Source organism: Mustelus asterias, chromosome 1, assembly GCF_964213995.1.
Source record: "Mustelus asterias chromosome 1, sMusAst1.hap1.1, whole genome shotgun sequence".
NCBI lineage: Eukaryota > Metazoa > Chordata > Chondrichthyes > Carcharhiniformes > Triakidae > Mustelus > Mustelus asterias.
In genome coordinates, this window is record NC_135801.1 from 96,575,799 (window position 1) to 96,599,384 (window position 23,586).

A 23,586-nucleotide genomic window follows, 5' to 3' on the forward strand; every position below is an offset into this window, starting at 1 on the left:
TTATTTTATTTGTGGGACTCCTGAAAAATGGCTCAGTTAGCCTCAAGCTTGACGGTTACTGCGAATGCACATATTTTGCTCGAAAGTAAATTGTGTATTTTTTTAGACCTGCAATTTGGCAGGGAGACAGGTATAGGGAAACTGAACCAAAATGTTTTGGAATTTCACCTTCAATAAAGTTGGTAAATTCCTATTAACTATCTCCATCAGAGGGAAGATTATAAAGCTACTTATTTTCATTGTATTTGCACAGCAATGTTACACAGGATCTTTATGAACTAAAGATAGTCTGCATTAATACAGTACATGCCAAGCGATACAGTGCTTGAGTTTGCATTTCTGCATGATGCATTTGCATTTCAGCTTTGATGGCTGAGAGAATTAGAATGGAGTGAGGTCGTTATCCACAAGAAGGAAATATCCAAGGTGTCTAAATGACTTGTTCTTGAGTAGTAATCACAGTAACCAATTATAGAACTCCAAGCAAAGGACATGAAATGCGTAATTTATTCTTGGCTTGTGTATTCCCACCTTTTTCCCATTCCCTGAAATGTTAACACTCTTTCTGTTTACAAATGCATGCTGACACTGAGCATTTCCAGTATTTTATGTTTTTATTTCAGACTTGCAGCATCCGTAGTATTTTGCTTTTGAAGGTCTTGTTTCTCTTTTTTCCTGATGAAGGTGTTGATTCCTTACTGGGAATGATTTCATAAACCTGAGTTACTTCCTTATACCTTCCCAAGTTGTCGATTGTTCATTTTGAATCATAGCAGTGGATGATTCTACTGTGGACTGCATAACTGCTGAGCCAAGCCCTATCCTTCCAGCATTTTATTTTATTTCCAACAGAACCTGTTGTATGGTGGTTGGTAATGGGAAACAATAGTCTTTTTTTTCCTAAACTCATGGCACTGAGCCCAATTGAAGTATTTGTATTTGCACCCTGGCTGAGATCAGCTAACTTGCTGCAACAAAAGATTAAATCTGGGTCCTTCCAAGTCTAGGGCTCAGCTATTCATTGAATAGGCATGGAGGGAGTGAATGTTTGTGAGAATACTTGGAAAATTTTGGATGAAAGTCTAAATTTTCTGTTGATTTTTCTAAAATAGGATATAGTAATTGAAAGAAATCGGTGAAATAAACAAAGTAGGAATAGAAAAGAAACTGTAATAGGTGAAGGAAAAATAATGCAATCAGCTCTGCTATTTATTGTAGCTGAAACAAAGTTTGCTGGTTTTGACTGCATGGTACTTAGTCATCTTATTAAATGGCTGCAATCTAAAACACTTGTGGAATAGGTTTGAGATTTTTATTTGAAAATTGAACCTTCACTGAGGTAATACCGCCCATCCATTATCTCTGTTTATTTTGTTGTGATTTCCTATAATTGCTTATATATTTCTTTTTAGTATGTATTGCATCAGGAACAAAAGTGGCATTATTTAACAGACTTCGTTCACAAACTGTCAGTACACGTTATCTACATGTGGAAGGAGGAAACTTCCATGCCAGTTCACAACAGTGGGGAGCCTTTTACATCCATTTATGTAAGCAGCTCTAATTAACTTATCAGTGCATTTTGCTGTGCATTCCTGACTTGTACGTTATTTTTGTATTAAATGTAATTTTTAGACAAAGCTATTGTTATGCAAATAGAAGGTTCAAGTCCATTTAAAATAAAACTGCTTGTAACAGAAAAATAACTTTTGGGTATTTGCTTGGTTCCTTGAATGTTATCCACTGTGTTTGTTGATGCTGACCCCATTGAAAAACCTCAACGGGCAGAGGTTTAAGCTGGGTGCCTTATCCTTTTTGTTACTGAGGTGCCATTGTACACAACAAAATTGTATTATCCAACTTTGGCTCATCATGTATGTATGCAAAAGAACAATCTAAAACTTGTTTTAAAAGTTATGTAGATCTGCCCTCATGGCCTGGATGATAAAGACACCAGTTCAAATATCAGTGAACCATACAGAGCAAAAGATCTCAGGTTTGCTTATTGATCTGTGCTACGTTAACAGATATTGATCATAACAATTAGAGCGCACAGCTTTGCTTCAGTGCAGAGATGGAAGACCAGCTGTGATTTCCACTCTTCAATGCTGTTGAGTGACCCCTATCCCACTTTTGCTGAAAAATGTTTGTATGGATATTTGTTGAGAGAGTTCAGGGCTTGACTGTGCTGCTTTTCTTGATAGAACAGCATGCAGGCATTCACCGTATTGCCTCAGATCAAGAACCTTAATGAGGCATCACGTTGCTGTCAGTGTTCATGGAGCTTCTTCCCACCAAGAATCAGCACTGAGTGAAAACAGAGTAGCAATTGGGGCTGACATCACTAAGGAGTTTGCAAGGCAAACAAACATTTGGTTACTGCAAAGAGTGCTCCGAGCAGGACAGGCTAAGATCTTGCACGAAAGACTTCATTTATGAATTATCAGCTACTGAAATCACAGCATTTTGTTAATTTCTCCTAGCCTTAATTTGAATCACAATAGTTACAAGCATCTTACTCAAATTTGTAATGTCGTGACAAAATAATGAAAAAATATAATGAAGAGTATTGGACACCAAATCTATTACTCGGATGTGAACCAATTACGAAGTGACCATAGTATCACCATAATGTACTACCCACTGGAAGCACAGTCTGTTATTGTAAAATGTCACCAGGACAGAATTTGGGTGAACAAGTTTTATTTTTATTTCATTTTTTTTTGTTACATCGGAAATCCCAAAGTGTGAATTAATTTAAATTTTATTACTTTATGCTATAACGATAACTTATCATAATTGCAAAAATAACTAAAAGCGGAGTTATGTAAACTTGTAAACGGAAATAAGAGTGAAGGTTGAAATTTTCATAAAACTGAGCTTATTTCCTGGAAATAATATAGAAGAATGAAAGTAAAATTGTTATAGCAGTTGGCTTGATTCAACTTTAATAACCTGTTTCTTAATGCTCGTTTGCTTTTTGTAATGCATAGAAAGTGTGTGCTGGTGGAATACTATCAAGATCTCAAAGGTCCGGTTTCAAGTTACTTGTGTGATGATAGTAGGCAGTTGCTATAGGTATGCACCCAATGAATCAACTCGATTCATCCATTCGAATTGATTTTTGCACATGAGGTAAAAGGACCACTTAAATTGATCAAAGAGAAATTAATGAGTCAGCGTTCTGAGACTACATTTCTGGACTGTGTCAGACTTTAGGGAGAGATTAATTAGGGCTGGCTTGACAGCATTTGAGAGTGGCACAGCACATGATGAAAAAAGAAATGGATAAGAGCGCAAAAATCCACAATTTTGTTAGTGGGGAGAAAGTATTAATATTATTTATTACCAGTGGTAGGTGAACCATTAAAGACAATGTTTAGCAGGCTTTACCAAATAGGAAGAAAATTTAATTATTTAATAAAGCCAGATATAGGGAAAATTCACTGTGTCATGTGAATATGCTAAAACAGCATTTTGATAGGAAAACAGAAGCAGGAAGTGTTGGTTGTTACAACGCGGAGTGAAGAAACAAATCCAGATGATTTTGAATTTGACATTCCTCAAATTAGATTCGACAATGAAGTAATCCGAAATTGGGATAAACTACTGAGTTACCTTCCAGAGGAAAATCAAAACGACCTGAAAGAGTTATTAAAATAACATAGAAACTGTTAACAAACGAGGAAGTACAAAAGTAATTGTACATGATGTAGACTCGATCCACTAAAGTTGGCACAGGTTCAAGGAGGTTGAAAGCATGCTTAAAATGACACAATTGAAGTGAGTTGCAGCGATTGGAGCTCAGCTATTGGGATGGTACCAAAACCAAATGGTACACAATGATTTATGTGTGGACTAAGAAAAGTCAATGCAGTTATGAAGTCTGATTCATATCCTATTCCACGACTGGAAGACTGTGTTGAAAAGGCAGAACAAGCAAATTTCATTACCACAGTTGACTTGTTTAAAGGATACTGGCAAGTACCTTTATCAGAAAAAGTGGAGTAAAGAAAGTTTTGGCTTTTATAATGCAAATGATCTGTGTCAGTTTAAAGTCATGCTGTTTGGAATGAAAAATGTGCTAGCAACATTCCAAAGACTAACCAATAAGGTCATTTCTGGACTAAATAATTGTGCAGTGTACGTACACGATCCTGGTGATTTTCAGTCAGACGTGGAGGGAGCATTTGGAACATTTTAAAGGAATTGTTTGCTCAACTACAGAAGGCGAGCCTGCTGGTAGACTTGTCTAAAAATGAAGTTGCAAAAGCCCATTTCACGTTCTTAGGCCATACGATTGGACATGGACCGATGGCCCCACGGAATGTGAAAATGAAAGTTATTGGGGAGTTTCCACTACAGTCAATGAGAAGAGAAGTGCTCACATTCCTGGGCATGAGTGCTTTCCACAGGAAATTCATACCAACTTTTTAGCAGTGTGGTTTCTCCACTGATTGAAGTGCTGAAAAAGCACATTTCAGTAGATTAGGTTTAGGATTATGGTTTATTAGTGTCGCTAGTAGGCTTACATTAACACTGCACTGAAGTTACTGTGAAAATCCCCAAGTCGCCACACTCTAGCGCCTGTTCGGATACACTGAGGGAGAATTTAGCATGGCCAATGCACCTAACCAGCACATCATTTGGACTGTGGGAGGAAACCGGAACACGCAGGAAACCCACGCAGTCATGGGGAGAACATGCAGACTCTGCACAGACATTGACCCAAACTAGGAATCGAACCCAGGTTCTTGACGCTGTGAGGCAGCAGTGCTAACCACTGTGTTGCCCAGATGTCTATGTCAGGAGGCATTTGTCAATCTGAAAACTGTTAACTTCTGCACCAGTTTTGGCAACACCAAATTATGCAAAACAATTCAAGGTAGCCATTGATGCAAGCAATGCGGGCATTGATGCTGTACTGTAATAAGGCGATAAAAGGATAGAAAGACCTATTGATTTTTCTAAAAATTAAATATTCATCAAAAGAAATATTCAACTATCGAGGGAGACATTGAGTTTGGTATTGGCATTGCAACATTTTAACAGATTTGTTGCCAGTAATTCATCAGAGACAATTGTTTACACTGACCATAATCCATTGAAATTTCTGGAGAAGATAAAAATGCAAGATTGTTTAGATGGAGTTTATTGTTACAGCCATTTAATTTGAAAATTATACATGTGGCAGGAAGTGAGAACATGATTGCAGATACTTTATCACAGCTATGATATGTGAAAAGATGGAACGTTCAACGTTGGAAAAGAAAGCCTGAATTGGACAATACTACTGTTTAGATTTGCATGCTTAGACGTAATAAGATGTATACCTTGGAATTCAAATTGTGAAAAATGGAGGCTTTAGAAAAATTAGGCTATCTTTCCATATTGTTGGTTCATTTCTTAAGGGGAAGGTGTGGTGATAGGCAGTTGCTATAAATATACACATGTTGGGTTTTATGTTTCTGTAGAAGGTTTAAAATTTCAGCTTTATTCTACAGGCACTCGGTGTGTCTGGAAAACATTTAGCTCCAGGGTTGTAAAAGCAAGTTAATTATTTATTTCAGCTAGGCATTTGTTACTTTGATAGAGCAAATGGGCTTTTGTTTACACAAGGTTCCTTGGGACACTAATTGACAGGGTCATGTGATAATGTGATTAATGTGCAGAGCAGAGAGAAATAAGATTTTTGCAGTTGCTGTTGGAGGTCTGCTGAAGTCAGAGCATATGCAGGCTATTCCTGAGAATTTACTCTCCTCCACAAAATCTCTCTGGAGGCTTTAAGACCGTTAATACAATTTATGACAAGTATGCCTGGGTTTGCTAAGTATTTATTTGAAAGTGGTTTTGATCATGACATAACTGGGGCTTATTTAGAACTGGAAAGCTGGAAAGTACAGTTGCTTCCTTTCATTGTTAAACATTGTTCAACTGTTAATAGTTAAGCAGCTTCATATATATTTAAACTGTTATTAAATAAAGTTTGTTTTACTATAAAAGGGCCATACTTTTGTCATGGAATCACTTCTGGAGAGAAATATCCTATCCTTTTATGCCAAAAATAAAAATTGCTGGGGTCTAGTCTGGCTTCCTAATGTAACTTGGGATTTTGGTCCCGGACCCTAGCAGAGCAGTACACACTAAAGATGCTTAAAATCCAAGTTATTTTTTCTGTGTTAAAATCTATATTCCCCATAAACTCCTGAGCAGCATAAGAAGCATGTTTAGTTATAGCTATATTAAAAGTTTCCATTGTATTAGAACCATCGTACTAAGTAATTGTTTACAAATAAAACTTGAATTTGTTTGGGTGTATGAACCACCCTATGAATGAAGCTCACTTATTAACTTCACCTGTGAATATGACATTGAGAATATGTGCTGAATTTTGCAACAGGAATATTTTTCTTCAGTTTTAATAGGCTAATGGCATTAGACAGAGTACCACAAGAGTTGGTTAGCTCAGTTGACTGGACGGTTGGTCCGTGATGCAGAGAGACACCAACAGCACGGGTTCAATTTTCGTACTGGCTGAGGTTTTTTATGAAGGCCCGCCTTCTCAACTTTGCCCTCACTTGAGGTCTGGCGATCATCAGGTGAAATCACACCAATCCCCTCTCTCTCCATCAAAGGGGAGAGCAGCCTATGATCGTCTGGGACTATGGCGACTATCTTTTACCTTTACACGGAAGGTTAATACACAAGCTAAGGGCTCATGGAATCGAGGGCTGATATATTGGCATGTTCAATCTATATTGATGACTTGAATTGAGTGGTCGGAAGTTGGGTCTGAGTTTGCTGATGAAATAGGGCTGGGTGGGGAGGGCAGAGGCTGCAGGGAGATCTGAATGGTTTGGGTGGCTGGGCAATAGGATGGCAGATGGATGGCATGGCTTGGTTTTGGGAATAGAAAAACAGGATTTAAAAAAAAAAGTAATTGCATGGTTTAGTACATTAGAATCTTATCCAGCCTTAGTAACTGCTTGATTAATTGTCCTTCAATTATTCATTGAGGCTCACTACCTATTCAATCATCTGTTTCTGGCTGGCTACTAATTATACAATAAATCTTGATTGATTAATGTGAATGATAAAAGTTTAGAATACAATATGACTTTTTTAGGCCAGTGTTGGTACAAAATAGCATCTTGATCTTGTTAGTTTACTACATTGAATTGGGAGACCTTATGGGAAATGTAATACCTTTTTGTATGTTAATATGTAGAAGACAAATGTGGAGTCGCTCATACTCCAAGCACAATCTTGATTTAACTGTCAGAAGATTGTGGATTTTGGAAGAACTTTACTTAACTCTAGTTCTGAGGTGGGTTCTCTTTGATCATGACAAAACTACTATGTAATTTGCATGTAGTTTATGAAGTGCAGTTGTCTTCAATTTGTTTTTAACCCTTAGCGGCTATACTTTTCCTTTGCTGCAAAGCTGATTTGCGGGTTGTTATTAAATTGAATCTTGCATCCTATCAAGTTTCTGATGTGGAACGGGACCACTTGTAAGTTAGAGGACTGTTTTGTTAACCTCCTTTGTATGGCCTTGGCTTTTATTTTGTATGTTTATGATTTTTGTTTGGGGAAAATGTTTTGCTATACAAAGTTTACCAAAGTAAAAACAGAAAATGCTGGAAATAACCTAGCATTTGCGGAGAAAGAATTAATATTGCAGGTTTCAGTTTATTTCCCATTCAATTGTTTTTTATTCTCCAACTCTGTCCTTGCATCACAACTTTATATCTGTCCTTCCATCTCTCTTCCCTTTCCTGTTTTCTCTTTTCATTCCCTGTGCCAGAGCCTCCACTCACCTCATCCTGCCCCTTCCACTATGCTTTCACACTTCCCCTCTCCATGTCACAAAAGCTATGTTGCCCATTATTTGGTGTGCTTCTCGGCATTGTCTTCGCAAACAAACTGATGTGGACAGGGTCTTAAATGATGCAGTTAGCTGGGTGGTTGTCAAGTCTCTGGTGTGCACAATAAGAAGTCTCACAACACCAGGTTAAACACCAGGTGAGCCTCCACTCACCTGATGAAGGAACAGCGCTCCGAAAGCTCGTGATTCCAAATAAACCTGTTGGACCTTAACCTGGTGTTGTGAGACTTCTTACTGTGCCCACCCCAGTCCAATGCCAGCATCTCCACATCAAGTCTCTGGTGTGGAGGTGTGCAACTGGAGTCAGGTATGTTCACATAACTTAACCATATCTTAGGAGTATTTAGAGTGGTGGACATGGAAGTTTTATGTCTGTCTCGTATGGTTCAGCTAAAGTGCAATTATGCAGGTTTGTCTTTGAGTTGGGGGAAGGGTTCACAAAACACTAACAAAAGGTGGATGATGCATTGGGTTAGGCAGCAAACTTTAACTGCGGGCCTGGGTTCAAATCTAATGTTAATTGGTTGCAACACTCCTGTCAGCCACAGTAGAAAGGTCCTGGTTTAGAGAGCAAAATAAAGCAGACAGGGCTTCACTTTTATTTTGGCTTTATGGTACCTGTCCTGGGGATGCTTGCTGACACTAGGTGCTCGCGAAGGACAGATTTTCAGTCACATGTAAATTGCTGAAAAGAGACATTTTGCTGGAGCTTTTAGTCTTGCTCTTATCAAGACAAATCCAAGAATGCCAAATTTCAAAGGATCACAATTTATTCTACCAGAGAAAAGGAATGCTGATTGTTTGACAAGCTGACTCTACCCGAGGCATTAGAGAAAGCAATCTACATTCGTATGTGGGAACCCATTCTCTGCAGAGAAAAGAATATGTTTAAACCTTGCGGTCTTTCTGAGTTACTCGGGAGCTTGGGGAGCCCAACCCTTCTGAGCTTTGAAACTAGTTTGAAATCTTTCACTTACTGTTCTTCCTCTTGGAACTTGCTGTTCTTCCTCACTCTCTGTTTTGAAGGTGCAACCTCCTTCCAGTAGCAAGTTCCTCCAAAGATTCATCATATCTTCAATCTGGTTCATGTGATCATTTTCAAATTTGCCTAACTGGGTATGTTAAGGAAAGTAATTGCAAGCCTGTGTATTTAGGTATCCTTGCTTTACTATTGATCTGTTCCTTTTTTGATTCCATATGATTTTAAAAACATCAGTTTTGACCTAATCAGCAATTGTACTTAATAAGCAATATAAGCAATGATAAAAAATGATTGTGAAAGGTATTCATTACAAACAAAAAAACAATGCACTTGAAGTTCTTGATGAAAATGATTTGAGGACATCCTCCAGTAGCCATTCACATGTAATGCATATGTTATTGCAAGGAGGTGTTTTGAGCAGGCTCATTAACTGAATACACAACTAAATTGGAGTCAAAGTATGTATGGTAAATATATTTTTTATTATCTGCAGTGGATGATGAAGAATCAGAGGGAGAAGAATTCACAGTGCGGGATGGATACATTCATTATGGTCAGACAGTGAAGCTAGTATGTTCTGTTACTGGGATGGCACTCCCCAGACTGGTACAGTGGCTTTCTTTTAATAATTTAGTACTCAAACCTAAATGTTTGGTATTTTGTATGTGTGCTTATTTTGCCATTTTTGTATCTCAAAGATAGGGAAACCTGTGCTTGATAGTGCAGTTGCATAACTTTTGGCAATTTGCTCAAGCTCATGTGATTCTAGTCTCAGTGCATTGATCATAGAATTATAGAATTCCTGCAGCGCAGAAGAAGGCCATTCGGCGTATCAGCTCTTACCCAGACTTAACACACAACTCCACGTATTTAGCCCACTAATCCCCATAGCCTATAGATCTTTGGACATTAAGGGGAAATTTATCATGGCCAATCCACCTAACCACATGTTGGACTGTGGGAGGAAACTGGAGCACCTGGAGGAAACCCATGCAGACATGGGGAGAACATGCAAACTCCACACAGTCACCCAAAGCCAGAATTGAACCAGAGTCCCTGGTGCTGAGGGCAGCAGTGCTAGCCACTGTACCATTGTGTCACCCATTGATGGATGATGTCCTTGCAAAATTGATCTGATTTTAATAGTTGTGAGCCTCCAACAAAAAATTCATGTATAGTGATGACAGAAACTTTTGTCTTCTAGTTATTCCCTAACTGTAACAGATTGAAATCAGCTGGTTCAGTTCCGAACAAGCAACATACCTAAGATGTCATGCTTTCTAATGCAGCATCGGGTGCATTTGCTGTCTGAGATTTAACTAGCTACTAATTTAGACAATATAACCGGTTAGAAATGACAAATGGCACCTTATTGCAACTTCAGAATGTCTCAAAGCACTTCACGGTCAAGGGATTACTTTTCCAAACGTAGTTCCTGTTTATCACCAAAAACAGCAGCCAGTTTTTGCACAAGGAGATGAAGTAAATACCAATTGAGATCAGTGACTTGTTAATCTGCTCCTGGTGGTATTGACTGAGGGAGAAATGCAGGCTAAGATCCAGATATCTAATGAACAGAATATGTCAACATGTTATTAAAAGTCTCTGAATACAGCTATTGGGAAAAATATCCCATTTTTGATTGCCAACACTACCCAAGAATAGCAAGCAGTCCCAATTCTCTAAAGTTAAACAACTTTGGTCAGTGCTGCTAATAGACCAAGCTTAGGAATACTGCAGGAGTTCAACTAAAACTTGTGCTTTAAACACAGAGTGGTGATAAACTTCCTGTTGCTTGCTTGTTACCGTTCTACTTGGACAGTTGGCTTGTAGGACAAAGTGGCAAGAAGCCCAACTCTGTGATAAATGCAACTTCCTGAAAGGTTGGTCAATTGTCAGCAGTACTTTGAAATACTCTGGACTTGTTTGGCTTGCACATCAGATTACAGTTTAGGCTAGAGGAATCAACTATATTTCAATCTATGACAGGCATCCTAAATTCAATCTAACCTCAAAAAGACCTTATGGGTATTTGTAAACACAATTTGCATTTTAAAAGTCCCTTTAAAGAAAGAAAATATCCCAAGGTACCTCAGAGGTATAATCTGTGCTCTTTCAAAGTGGCTTAAATTGTTTGTGCCCACATTAATAAGAAGGCTCAATCTTTGTTGTCATTTTTTTGTATGAAATGTTCTGAATCACTCACTATCCCAGTACTATCCTGGAACATCAGTATAGAGTATATGCTTAATCCCACCGCCGTCTTACTCCAATTAAATTACTGCCAACTGAGGCATGCATGACACTGAGCAGTCTGAAGATCATCAAAGTGAGTGCAGTAAGAAATGAATAAACTCACTCTGATGCAGTAGGGTCAGCTCCTCGGAATTTGAATTGATGCATTTGGCTGGAATAGTGTATTAGGAACATTACTCTCAAGTTGTTCTTGCTCTGGAAATGTTTAGTCACAACACCATGACCTGGGTGCCATATTGTTGCTGGTCCTTCCAATCACTGACATGAACCAACCTGATGAACAGAAAAAGTTCCCAGTTTTTAAACTACTTTTAAAAGAAATGCTGGAAAGGAATTGCCTATTTGTCAAAGTTAGCCAAAAATGCTATGCAGCCGGTATGTTTATTTTAAAGGCTATTTTGAAAATAGTAAAACTCCTGCCTCAAAATACTAATGATATCTTGAATATTAGAGAGGGGTCCAATAAAAAAAAATCCCATTTGTATTAGTTATGTTTGCTTTGGATGCCAACATTTTTTATTCATTTGTGGGACACGGCGTTGCGAGCTGGCCAGCATTTATTGCCCATTCCTAGTTGCCCTTAAGAACGTGGTGGTGAGCTGCCTTCTTGAATCGCTGCAGTCCATGTGCTGTGGGTTGACCCACAATGTTGTTAGCGAGGGAATTCCAGGATTTTGACCCAGCAACTGCGAAAGAATGGCAATATATTTCCAAGTCAGGATGGTGAGTTGCTTGGAGGGGAACATGCAGGTGATGGTGTTCCCATTTATTTGCTGTTCTTGTCCTTCTAGGTGCAAGTGGTCGTGGGTTTGGAAGGTGCTGTCGAAGGAACTTTGGTGAATTGTTGCAGTGCATCTTGTAGATAGTACACACTGCTGCTACGGTGGAGGGATTGAATGTTTGTAGATGTGGTGCCAATCAAGCGGGCTGCTTTGTCCTGGATGGTGTCAAGCTTTTTGAGTGTTGTTGCAGCTGCACCCATCCAGGCAAGTGGGGAGTATTTCATCACACTCCTGACTTGTGCCTTGTAGATGGTGGATAGACTCTGGGGAGTCGGGAGGTGAGTTACACGCTGCGGGTATTCCTACCGTCTGACCTGCTCTTATAGCCACTGTGTTTATGTGGTTTGTCCAGTTGAGTTTCTGGTCAGTGGTAACCCCAAGGATATTGATAGTGGGGAAGTCGGTGATGGTAACACCATTGAATGTCATGGGGCGGTGGTTAGAGTGTCTGTTTATTGGTGATGGTCATTGCCTGGCATTTGTGTGGCGCGAATGTTACCTGCTACTTGTCAGCCCAAGCCTGGATATTGTCCAGATCTTGTTGCATTTGAACATGGGCTGCTTCAGTATCTGAGGAGTTGCAAATGGTGCTGAACATTGTGCAATCATCGGCGAACATCCCCACTTCTGACTTTATGACAGAGGGAAGGTCATTGATGAAGCAGCTGAAGATTGTTGGGCCTAGGACACTACCCTGAGGGACTCCTGCAGAGATGTCCTGGCGCTGGGGTGACTGACCCTCCACAACCACCTTCCTATGTATTAGGTATGACTCTAACCAGCGGAGAGTTCGCCCCCTGATACCCATTGATTCCAGTTTTGCTAGGGCTCTTTGATGCCACACTCGGTTGAATGTGGCCTTGATGTCAAGGGCTGTCACTCTCTCCTTACCTCTGGAATTCAGCTCTTTCATCCATGTTTGAACCAAGGCTGTAATGAAGTCAGGAGCTGAGTGACCCTGGCGAAACCTGAACTGGGCATCACTGAGCAAGTTATTGCTGAGCAGGTGCTGCTTGATAGTACTTTTGATGATCACTTCCATCACTTTACTGATGATCGAGAGTAGACCGAGCTGTAGTTGCCGGGTTGGATTTGCCCTGCTTTTTGTGTACAGGGCATACCTGGGCAATTTTCCACATGGCTCAGTGTTCAGTCTGGTGCAAGAGGTCAAAAGCGAACTGATCTGTTTGAGCATTTAATCTACAGGTGTTCACAATTTTTTTTAAAAGCCATGCAGTTTCCTAATGATGAGAAGGAAGGCTGACAAAGACATATCCATGTTGCTTCGTCTCTATTAAATTTGGATCCCATGTTATGACACAAGATTCAGCTCTTGGTTTGAAATAACATAGGAACATGGGACTTAGGAGCAGGAGTAAGCCATTTGGTTCTTCGAGTCTACTCCACCATTTACTAAGATCATGGCTGATCTAATTGTGGTCTCAAATCCACTTTTCTGTCTGCTCCCGTAACCTTTGACTCCCTTGTTAATCAAGAATCTATCCAAAAGAGAAAATGCTGGAAAATCTCAGCAGGTCTGGCAATATTTGTAAGGAGAGAAAAGAGCTGACGTTTCGAGTCCAGATGACTCTTTGTTAAATCTAAAAGTCATAGAAAGTGGGAAATATTTATACTGCAGGGTGAGGGAATGAAAGATGAGTTCATACCCACAGAAACCAGGGGAAAGGCTGCTAATGGCAGTCCATAGAGAGAATAAAAAATGAGAATGGCCAAATGGCCTCTGAAATCAGAGGGTAAGTGGAGACAGATGAAAATAGGGGGTGGGAGAGAGGTAAAATTGAGAAAAGGGGGGATAAAATAGGGGGAAAGAGTGGGGGGGGGGAAGAAAAAGAGGAAAGACAATTAAAAACTAAATAAAATGAAAACAAAGGGGTTGAGGTGGGGTAGAGCTAATCGTCTGAAGTTGTTGAATTCGATGTTGAGACCAGAAGGCTGTTAATGTGCCTAGCCAGAAGATGAGATGCTCCTGTTTGCGTTGAGCTTCACTGGAACATTACAGCAGGCCAAGGACAGACATGTGGGCATGGGAACAAGATCACGTGTTAAAATGACAAGCAACAGAAAGGTCAGGGTCCACACAGACCGAAAGCGATCACCCAGTCTACGCTTAGTTTCTCCAATATAGAGGAGAGCAGCGAATGCAATAGGCTAAATTGAAAGAGGTGCAAGTGAAACACTGCTCAACCTGGAATGAGTGTTTTGGACCTTGGACCCGAAGGGGTCTATCCAACTCAGCCTTTAATAAATTCAGTGATCCAGCCGCCACAGCTTTTTGGAGAAGAGAATTCCACAGACTAACGACTTTTGGAGAAAGTTTTTCCTCCTCTCCATCTTAAAACGGTGACCTCATTCTTAAATTGGGTCTGCTGATTCTGGTCTCTCCTACAAAAGGAAACACCTGCCTAGTGTCCATCCTACCAAGTCTCCTCAGGATCTTGTATGCTTGAAGAGCAGAACTACATAAGTGCCAGTTTAATAACCTTAGTAACAAAGACCTCATCAGTAAAGTCAAGATTGCAACCAGTTGACAGATCTTACCCATGTATCTTTCGAAACCATTTGCCTCATTGAAGACATCTAGAATTTGGAAGAATTGTCCTTTCTGCAGTGGGTTTACTTTTTAACCCAGTGTCAATATTTTAAATAAAGTGACAGTTCTGTTACACCCATGTTGTGTTGGCTTCCATACATGGGATTGCTGTTTTTTTTAAAAAAGTAATTAGCCCCCCCCCCGCATCACAACCAAGACCACTCTGGTATCCAGTAAACTGACCTTAAATATCTTGATCTCTTGCAGATAATTCGTAAAGTGGATAAACAGACAGCATTATTAGATGCAGATGACCCAGTATCACAGCTCCATAAATGTGCATTTTACCTGAAGGATACCGAAAGGATGTACCTATGCCTCTCACAAGAAAGGATAATCCAATTCCAAGTAAGAAAATGTTGCACAAGTCAATTATTCTTGGTTATTATTTCACCCAATATCAAACAATTAGATATAGCTAATGCAGATGTTTCTTAAATTTGACTTGGATTAAGAGAACTAAGAATTGAAGAGAAATTATGCTCATGAATGACTGAACCATTTTTAGATTCCTTTTTCTGTAGTGTACTGTGTTAGCTATTTTTCTAAGTGATAGTTAGCCCTGCATTTGAAATTCTGTCTACGGTTGCAGAGACTACAGTGTCTGAGAGAGTTAAAAGCAAGCCACATGGCAATATATCATGAGCACACAACATCTCCCGTTGTTCTGGTTACATTTCTAAGAAAATTGACAGCATGTATGCTAATAGGATTCAGGCATAGTTATAGACTCTGCAGTTTGAAGAGCTGGGATACAGCACTGTCGAAAGTTGAGTATGGTCCATTAGTCTTGAAAATTTCCACACCATCACCAGCATTCTGAGCTACCTTTTACTGCTTGTTTCCGCTGGCATAGATCAGGTATGATTGTTAGATTAAAGATCAGAGATCAACTGAGCAGAAACAGCAAAGCAGGTGGACAGCAGTGTATGTGGCCTTTCTCAACAGAAGTTATTGTCTTGTACATTCTTAGGAATATTATATAGAAATCTGAATGCAGGGATTCATAAACATTGTAGTCCACCAAAACACACGTCTGTTAGATAGTACTAAAGTTAAAAGTTAATCTCTTTGCTCCTTTTTTATTTTTAATTCCAAATTGTTTTGAGAATATATTTACCGGACAGTTCATTTTTCATGGAACTTGATTAATGGAGTTGTGGATTTTGAATATTTATGGCATTACTTCCCATTCCTAACAAAGCCTTTCAGCTGAAGTGTGCTAAATGTCATTCACGGATGGGTGGTACAGAAATTTATTGCATCATTAGGACTTTGATGTTGATATCCTTGGTTGTCTAACACACAAACATCATGCTCTTGTTGAGATTCCTCGGATGGTGCATTCCTGATTCTAAACTGATCAGAGAAGTTTATTTGCTAAACTTCAGGCTTTTCTCAACAGTGGATCAGTGGGGAGCAAAACATATTTGCCACCTAATACTGACATAATGGGACTGTTTTTAGTATCCAATTTGATATAATGTCTGGAAGCAGAGCACTATTATGCAGGTCAGTTGAGGATGGACAAATTCTGGCCTCGCATCCCATGAAAGAATTAAAAACAGGACGTGAGCTTTATCTGTGACTAGATCAAGTTTGATGTCTGATTTCTACAGTGTCATTAGGAGAATGGTAAATAAAAGAGGTTGTGCTGCCAGAAGAAGGGATAAGATGCAAGCGTTTGGGGTTGGCAACCATCTAGTTGCTTGTTTCATATGATGACACAGGTTTGTGAGCAAATTAGACATCTTTTCTTTAAAGGTGTTCTATAAGGAGCAGTTACATAAGATTTTAGCGAGCCTCCTTGTTTCCTCTCAATAGACATTCAATTTTCTCCACATCTACCCTTTGATTGCGGAAGGAGTTGTTGCTTGATATCTAGTCCCATTTGCATCAACATCTATCCAGTACCTCATTCAAACAGCTATTCTTTATTCATGTTGCCCCCTACTAGTTGTCCCAATCCTAGATGAGACCAATAGTCAATAGAGACTAAGGACCAACTTGGAATCATCATCCTCTGTACCACATTATGTAATCTAGCTACCCTGTAAGCCATTGGAGGTTTAATTTGATTTTATTTTTATAAATCTTAGGCCTCAATCAACTCTCAGTGGGAAAAGCAGTGGGTTGAGTATCAATATTGGTAATGAGATATTGTATTTAATACAAAAATTGGAATAAAAAATGTACTTTTTACATTGAAGATTTATTTACATGAACTTTTATACTGTTTTCAGGGAAGCAGTTTTTGTTCACTCAACACTGGTGTTAAGATCATAGCTTGAAAAATTAGTGTTTTCAATTTGAAATCGAGTGTACTTGTGAGGTTTGAAAATGCTACCAATATTCTGAAATTAGCTAGAAATTGAAAATACTATAAAATTTATGAATGGTGCTTAGCCAACATAAATTGTTGTTTTTCCCCACCTAAAAATCTGTTGAACTCGAAAGTACAAGGGAAGTAGACACGTGGGAACTCCATCACCTGGAAGTTCCCCTCCAAGCAACACCCGATCCTGACTTGAAAATGTATTGCCATTCCTTCACTTGCTGGGTCAAAATCCAGGAACTCCCTCCCTAACAGCACTGTGGGTGTCCCTCCACCACTTGGATTGCAGCTGTTTAAGAGGGTATCAAATATATGCTAGCCTAGCCAGAGTTGCCCAAACACCACATGAATTAAAGAAAAATTAGCTAAATATTTTTTCATTCAGTGTAATTTTTTTTTCCATTTGTACTACGTCCCAAATACTTTTCAATGATGAATCACTGTTGTTTAGTAGGGGAACACAGCAGATAATTCTCAACAATAAGTTAGTTTGTTTTTGGTGGTCAAGGGAATAATTGCTTGCCAGTATGTTATAAAAATTCACTGTCCTTATTTGGAAAAAAATGCCATGGCATTTTTCATGTCCTTGTACAAGGCAGACACTGTAGATTTGGCATTGCAACCCAAAGACTGCACTTCTGGGAATGCAGTTCTCCCTCAGTATTGCACTGAAATGTTGACGTAAATCGTGGGTTCAAGTCCCTGAAGTGGGTCTTGAACACACAACCTTGATTCAGAAGTTTGAATGCTATCACTAAGGCAAATGATTGTAAATCCTTGAGCTGTTTCATTTTCAGTTCTGGATGTTGCGAGGTCCCATGTGAAAATCAGTGGTCAAAATTAAGCTTTTTAATAGCAAAACCTTTGGCCATAAGCTAAACAAATTCATCCATTCACCATCTATTGTTTTGGAACACTATAATGGGAACTGGAATGACATCATCCAACACAATGTGAATTTAGGTCCACACGTTGTTGAACCTGTATTTTAGTAGAATATGTTGCTTATATATATAATTTTGTTAGGTTATTTATTTTAAGTTGAACCTGCATGGCTGAATGTATCAGAAGCTTACAGTCAGACAGTTGCAACAAAATAACTTAAACATTTTTTAATGCTGTAGATGTAAATTCTATTTTATTATTTTCAAGTAATGGAAATGTATTTGCAGTGGAACCTTTATTATCTGCCATAATTGAGGGGTCTTTACCAGTTGGGTAATGGAAATTACATGGTAGAGAATCCCAAAACTCTGGTCTTGCACATGTAACAAACAGTACATATATTTATAAGGGCCTTCTGTAGAAGTATTTAGAAGCTGTAAACTAGCTATGACACCAGAAACAGGATTGAAAACATGTAGTAAGCGTAACCTAAATATAATTGAATCTTCAGTCATTGAGTTGATTTTTGTCTTGCATGAGGCAATCAGTGGTGTAATTTCCTTTGTCCAGTGAAAATACTGGCAGATAATTGAAGTGTGGATAATAGAAGTTCCACTGTACTTTGAAAACTGAAGTGGTCTTTCACTATTTAAAAAAAACTGTCTCCATATAGTAAATCAATGCAATTTGGATCTAGTTTGTGTGTCATGGTCACAGTTATGTTTTTTTAATTTAATTTTGCCCCCTCCCTACCTCCCCTAACAGGCCACTCCATGTCCAAAAGAACCAAACAAAGAAATGATAAACGATGGAGCCTCTTGGACAATCATAAGCACAGATAAGGCTGAATACACTTTCTACGAGGGGATGGGGCCCGTACATGCACCAGTGACACCTGTACCTGTTGTAGAAAGTCTTCAGGTAACAGGACTTGGACGTTTATAGGTTTTGTTTGTTTACATTCAAATTGCAGTAGATAATTCTCTTTACATTAAGGCAAGAATGTAGCAGTGCAAGTTGATTTTTGAAAATGATGTAGTTTTAAGCTGTGCACAAGAACCACCAGCCATCACATGAAGAAACTGGTTATAAAGCTGCAGTAATAACCTAGGTGCTGTTGAATTTTTTTTTTGGGGGGGTTGCGGGGGAGAAGAGAGGTTCCTTTTTTAGTTATGTCTTGTGTCTAATGAACAGAATGTCATCATGTTGATTAAGCCTTTGAACCCAGCTATTGGAAAAATATCCTTTTTTTTGTTTACATATATAGTTTACACTTTTCAAGAGCACCAAGAAGACCCACTTCTCTAAATGCAAACAACTTGGATCAGTGCTGGCATTAGACCAGCCTCGGGGAAACTGCAAATGTGCATATTTGGGTACTGCTGGAGTTCAACTGAAACTTGTGCTTACAACACAGAACAGTGATAAACTTCCTGTTGCTTACCCATCATTGTACTACTTGGCAAATTAGCTTGTAGGGCAAAGTGGTAAGAAGCCTAGCTCTCAGTAACAGATACTTTGTCTTAAAAGGTTGGTCAATTGTCAGCAGCACCTTTGGAATACTCTGAACTTGTTTGGCTTACACATCAGATTATAGGTTTGACTAGAGGCAGTCAGCTTTATTTCCACCTATAACAGACATGTCATCCTAAAGTCCATTTAACCTCACAAAGACGCTATGGGTGCTTGTAAACACAATTTGCATTTAGAAAGCCCCTTTTAACACAATATCCCAAGGTACTTTGCAGCGTTGTAAGAAAAAGATGTCAAGCTGATGAAAAATATTCAAAAGAGTTATCTAAAACTTGATTCGAGGTTGGTTTTAAGAAGATACTTAAAGGGGCAGAGAAGATTGAAGAGGTTCAGGGATGGAATTCCAGAATGTGAAGCTTAGCCGACTGTGGTGGTGAAGGAGGAGGGACATAAACAGAAGGCCATAGTTAGAAGAATGAAGATTTCAGAGGAGTTGCAGACTGGAGAAAATAATGGGTATGGGGAGGGGTGAGGGAGTTACGGTCCTGAGAAACAGAGACAGGAATTTTAAGTTTAAGGTAATGGAGTACTAGGAGTCAGTCACTGAGGACAGAAGTACTGGGTGAAAAGGACTTGGCGTGTGATAGGATACAGGCAGCGCAATTTTGGTTGAGTTGTAGTTTGCAGTGTGTGTCAAGTGGTAGCCTTACCAAAGGAACTGTTAGAATAGTAAAATCTGGCAAAGACACATTGAAGGTTTCAAAAGCAAGTTAACTGAGGCAGAATAGGGATATACAGTGTTAGAGAAGTAGAAATCAGCCATCATTATGATGGGGCTTGGATATTTGGCAGTTTGCAAAGGCAGGGTTTGAGCAGGAAGGTTGTGACAGTTTGGAAAGCTTGATATCTCAGGGCTCTCTACGGTTTGAAAGTTAACTAGGTTGGATTCCGGGATGAAGTTTTGGATAAGTGAAATCAGATTGCAGAGATCATTAGGCAAGATGAGTGAGAAACTAGACTGTCTCTTTAGTGCCTGGGCATGGCATTGAGGGGGAAGGATTGACTTGGTAGGCAAGAGGAAAAAGGGTGGCATGAAGGGACTAAGAAGTAAATACTCTCAATTTTGGTGACAAAGGAGTGCATGGGTTTCTCATATTCGTTGAAACTGAACATGAAGAAGCCATTACAATCCCTGTTCCCCCTACCCATCATGAGGTGTTTGCAGGGTAACAGTGTTGACCATAGCACAGGACATACTCTATCCACATTGAAGATGCATGGCTCGTAACGGCTGCTTTGCTCTGCAATTAAGGTCACTGTTTGTAGAAATGAGCAGATGTTTGCATACCCTGATTTCAACATGGTGGAAGCATAGCTTGCTGGCACCTTTATGTTCTAGATAGCAAAAACTATTGAGAGAGTTATTTGTCACCTGCACTGTAATCCAAATCCTTTTGTGAAGCTTTGGTGAAGACATGCCTGCCAAGAAGATGCAGATGCCTATCCACAGTTTATAGTAATAGATTAGTATAGGCAACCCTTTGCTCCCTGGGATGGGTGCTGTGTGTGAGGGATTTTTTTATGTCATGTCTTATGAAATTGAGTATTTTCAGTTTTGACGTGTCTGCTTTGTCCTATTTGTTCATCTGTTAGTGTTTATGTCCAAATATAACATATGGAAAACTTGATGTTCCTGATTTCCTTTTCTTCTCAGGATTTGCCTTATCTGAACAAAAGCCACTTGTTTTTCATTAAGTATTTTCTAACTTCAAATTTCTTTTAATTAGACTTAAGGACATCTTTGTACCATGTATAAGGAGCATGTAATGAGGCTCTTCCTTTCTGCAGATTCTTATTATTTTTAAAAAGGTGTGCTGGAATCTTCACTGGTTTTGAGAAAAAACTTCTTTCAAAGTGCAGACATGTTAACTGAATCCATAATCCGAGATCAACATGAGGACATGTCTTTATCTTAAAATTGTTATATCCATTTAAATGAGTTGTTGCAAATTCAGATAAACAAAATTATCATGGTTTTTCAGTAGAAGCTTGCTTATTTTATGAATCTTAGTTGGAAACAGGAACAATATTTAAGAAATTTTTGTAGTCATGGTGCATAGAAGAAAAGATGAGAAAAATATATTACACAGTGAGGGATTTTAATATCTGAATTTTGAACAACACATTAACTTTTGTGCTTCCAGATGTGTCAGTTTAGTTAATGCATAATCAAGGAAATTGAATTTAAATAATGAAATTTAATACTTTTTCTTTGAAGACTCCTACAACTGTGCAAATATAACGGCTATATTTATCAGCCAAACTGTATCTGTTAAATTCTATTGAGGAAATGTGAAAATTATTTATTTCGCATCTTTTTCTAGGTTAAAGGGGCTAATATTTTTGTTCACCGCCCCTATTCGCATTGATACTGACCATTTCTGTGATGCATTCTTTTTCTTTTTTACTGCTCTCCTGCCCTGATATGTAGCATGTTCCCACATCAGTACTGTTCTCTCATGCTGCCTTTGGCTGGAGGCACATATATATCTGTTAGTATTACACAAGGCCAGTCAATTACTGTGTAAATGCTTCATAAAGGAGTCCTTATTTGTATATTAATAGTACGAGAAAAAAGCACGTTTATTTTAAATATTTTGCATTGGGCACAGCAAAATAAATGTTTTCAGGTAACTTTCAGAAGATTTTCTACAAGGATATATGTTCAAATTAAAGATTCCAACACTCCTTAAAATGATCTCTTTCTATTGCCTCCAATTTGCAGGCGATAGATTTTACTACGGGTGTGTTGGTTAAAATGTTCATGTTTTGTATCAAACCAAGTAACAGCCCGAGCCTACAGACAAGAAATTTGATTTTTTTTAAAAAGCATATTTTAAAACCTTGTTTTGAAATTTTGATGCATAATTCATGTTCAAGTTTGATGGAAAATACTAATTATTCCCGCAAAATTCGTTGTCTCTAAATTCAGCAAAGTTAAACAGCTGCGGTTGCAATGAAATTGAGAAAGTTTCTGCAACTGCATCTGTAAAGTTGAGATTGTCAAAAAAACATTTTGGCTACAAAAAAGTGCATTCTATGATAATTCTAATCTAAAGATTGTGATTCAACAATGGAATATGTATAAAAGCAAAATACTGCGGATGCTGGCATCTGAAACAAAAACAACATGCTGGAAAATCTCAGCAGGTCCGATTGCATCTGGGGGGAAAGAATAGAACCAACGTTTCGAGACAAAAGGTCATCTAGACTCAACATTGGCTCTATTGTCTCCCCCAACATTCTGTCAGACCTGCTGAGATTTTCCAGCATTTTCTGTTTCTGTTGTTGAATGGAATAAGTATGCTGTGTCTGTAACTACTGGGTGTACTTTTTAAATAAGCCTTATGTAAATTGATGCAACTGCACAATCATTGCTTTGGGCAGCAAACAGGTAGGTTTAAGGTATATGCTTAATTGTTGTCAGGAATGCATTAGTTATGCAACTCTGCATGTGTTTACAAGAAATGGCTATATACAACAGAGCTTTTCTTTACTTTTATAGCTGAATGGAGGAGGGGACGTTGCAATGCTTGAGCTCACGGGACAGAATTTTACACCGAATCTACGAGTTTGGTTTGGTGATGTGGAAGCTGAGACCATGTACAGGTAAAGAAGTTTAATTCTAAACAGAACATCATTTTTGTGAGCTTAATTTGATTGAATTACAAAAAAAAATACTGGTTTTGCTTGTATAAAAACATAGAATGCTGGATAAACTCAACAGGTCTGGCAGCATCTGTGCAGTGAGAGAGAGTTAAAAGTTTCAAACATTTTATGTTTTTATTTCTGATTTCCAGCATCTGCACTATTTTTCTTTTATACTAGTTTTACTTGTCTCTTTTTCTACTTGTGTCTCCATGAGAGAGCAACTAAGCCAGATATCAGGACTGACTATTAGCAGGCTGTCTGAATGATTATATCTAACCTCTCATTCGTACAAACTTGTCCAAGTACGACTGTTTTCAATTTGTATTTGGCACCTCAATGTTCAGAGCTGCTATCCATTCCTTCATTTTTCTTTTGCCCTTAGACCTAGCCTGTTCCCATCACCATACTACCTGCTTCAGTCTTGGCTGGGGATGCAATTTGTCTGTCAACACTGGTTCATGTCTCTAAAGTCTGCAGAGGTGTTTAATAGAGGAGTTGTTATTCATTATTTATGTATTCTAAGTAGTCCTAGAGAGGAAAATGGTCAGTAAAAACCTTTGAGGAACAGGAAACTTGGATTTATTTTCCTCAATGGCTCAGAAGGCTCCATTCAATTCTGTTTTATTTTAAATTACTGCCCACTAAAATTTGCTAATCAGCTTG

The 23,586-nt window shown here is 38.7% G+C and overlaps 1 protein-coding gene across 3 annotated transcripts in view; it reads left to right on the forward strand.

The window, feature by feature from the left end:
* Positions 1-23,586, forward strand: part of rbpjb (recombination signal binding protein for immunoglobulin kappa J region b) — an 89,769-nt gene that overhangs the window by 60,445 nt on the left and 5,738 nt on the right. For all 3 annotated transcript variants that reach the window (XM_078215642.1, XM_078215650.1, XM_078215661.1), the window contains 5 exons: positions 1,413-1,550; positions 9,364-9,476; positions 14,727-14,867; positions 18,505-18,660; positions 22,778-22,881. In XM_078215642.1, coding sequence (XP_078071768.1) covers positions 1,413-1,550; positions 9,364-9,476; positions 14,727-14,867; positions 18,505-18,660; positions 22,778-22,881 — 652 coding nt within the window. The remainder of the gene's footprint in view (positions 1-1,412; positions 1,551-9,363; positions 9,477-14,726; positions 14,868-18,504; positions 18,661-22,777; positions 22,882-23,586) is intronic.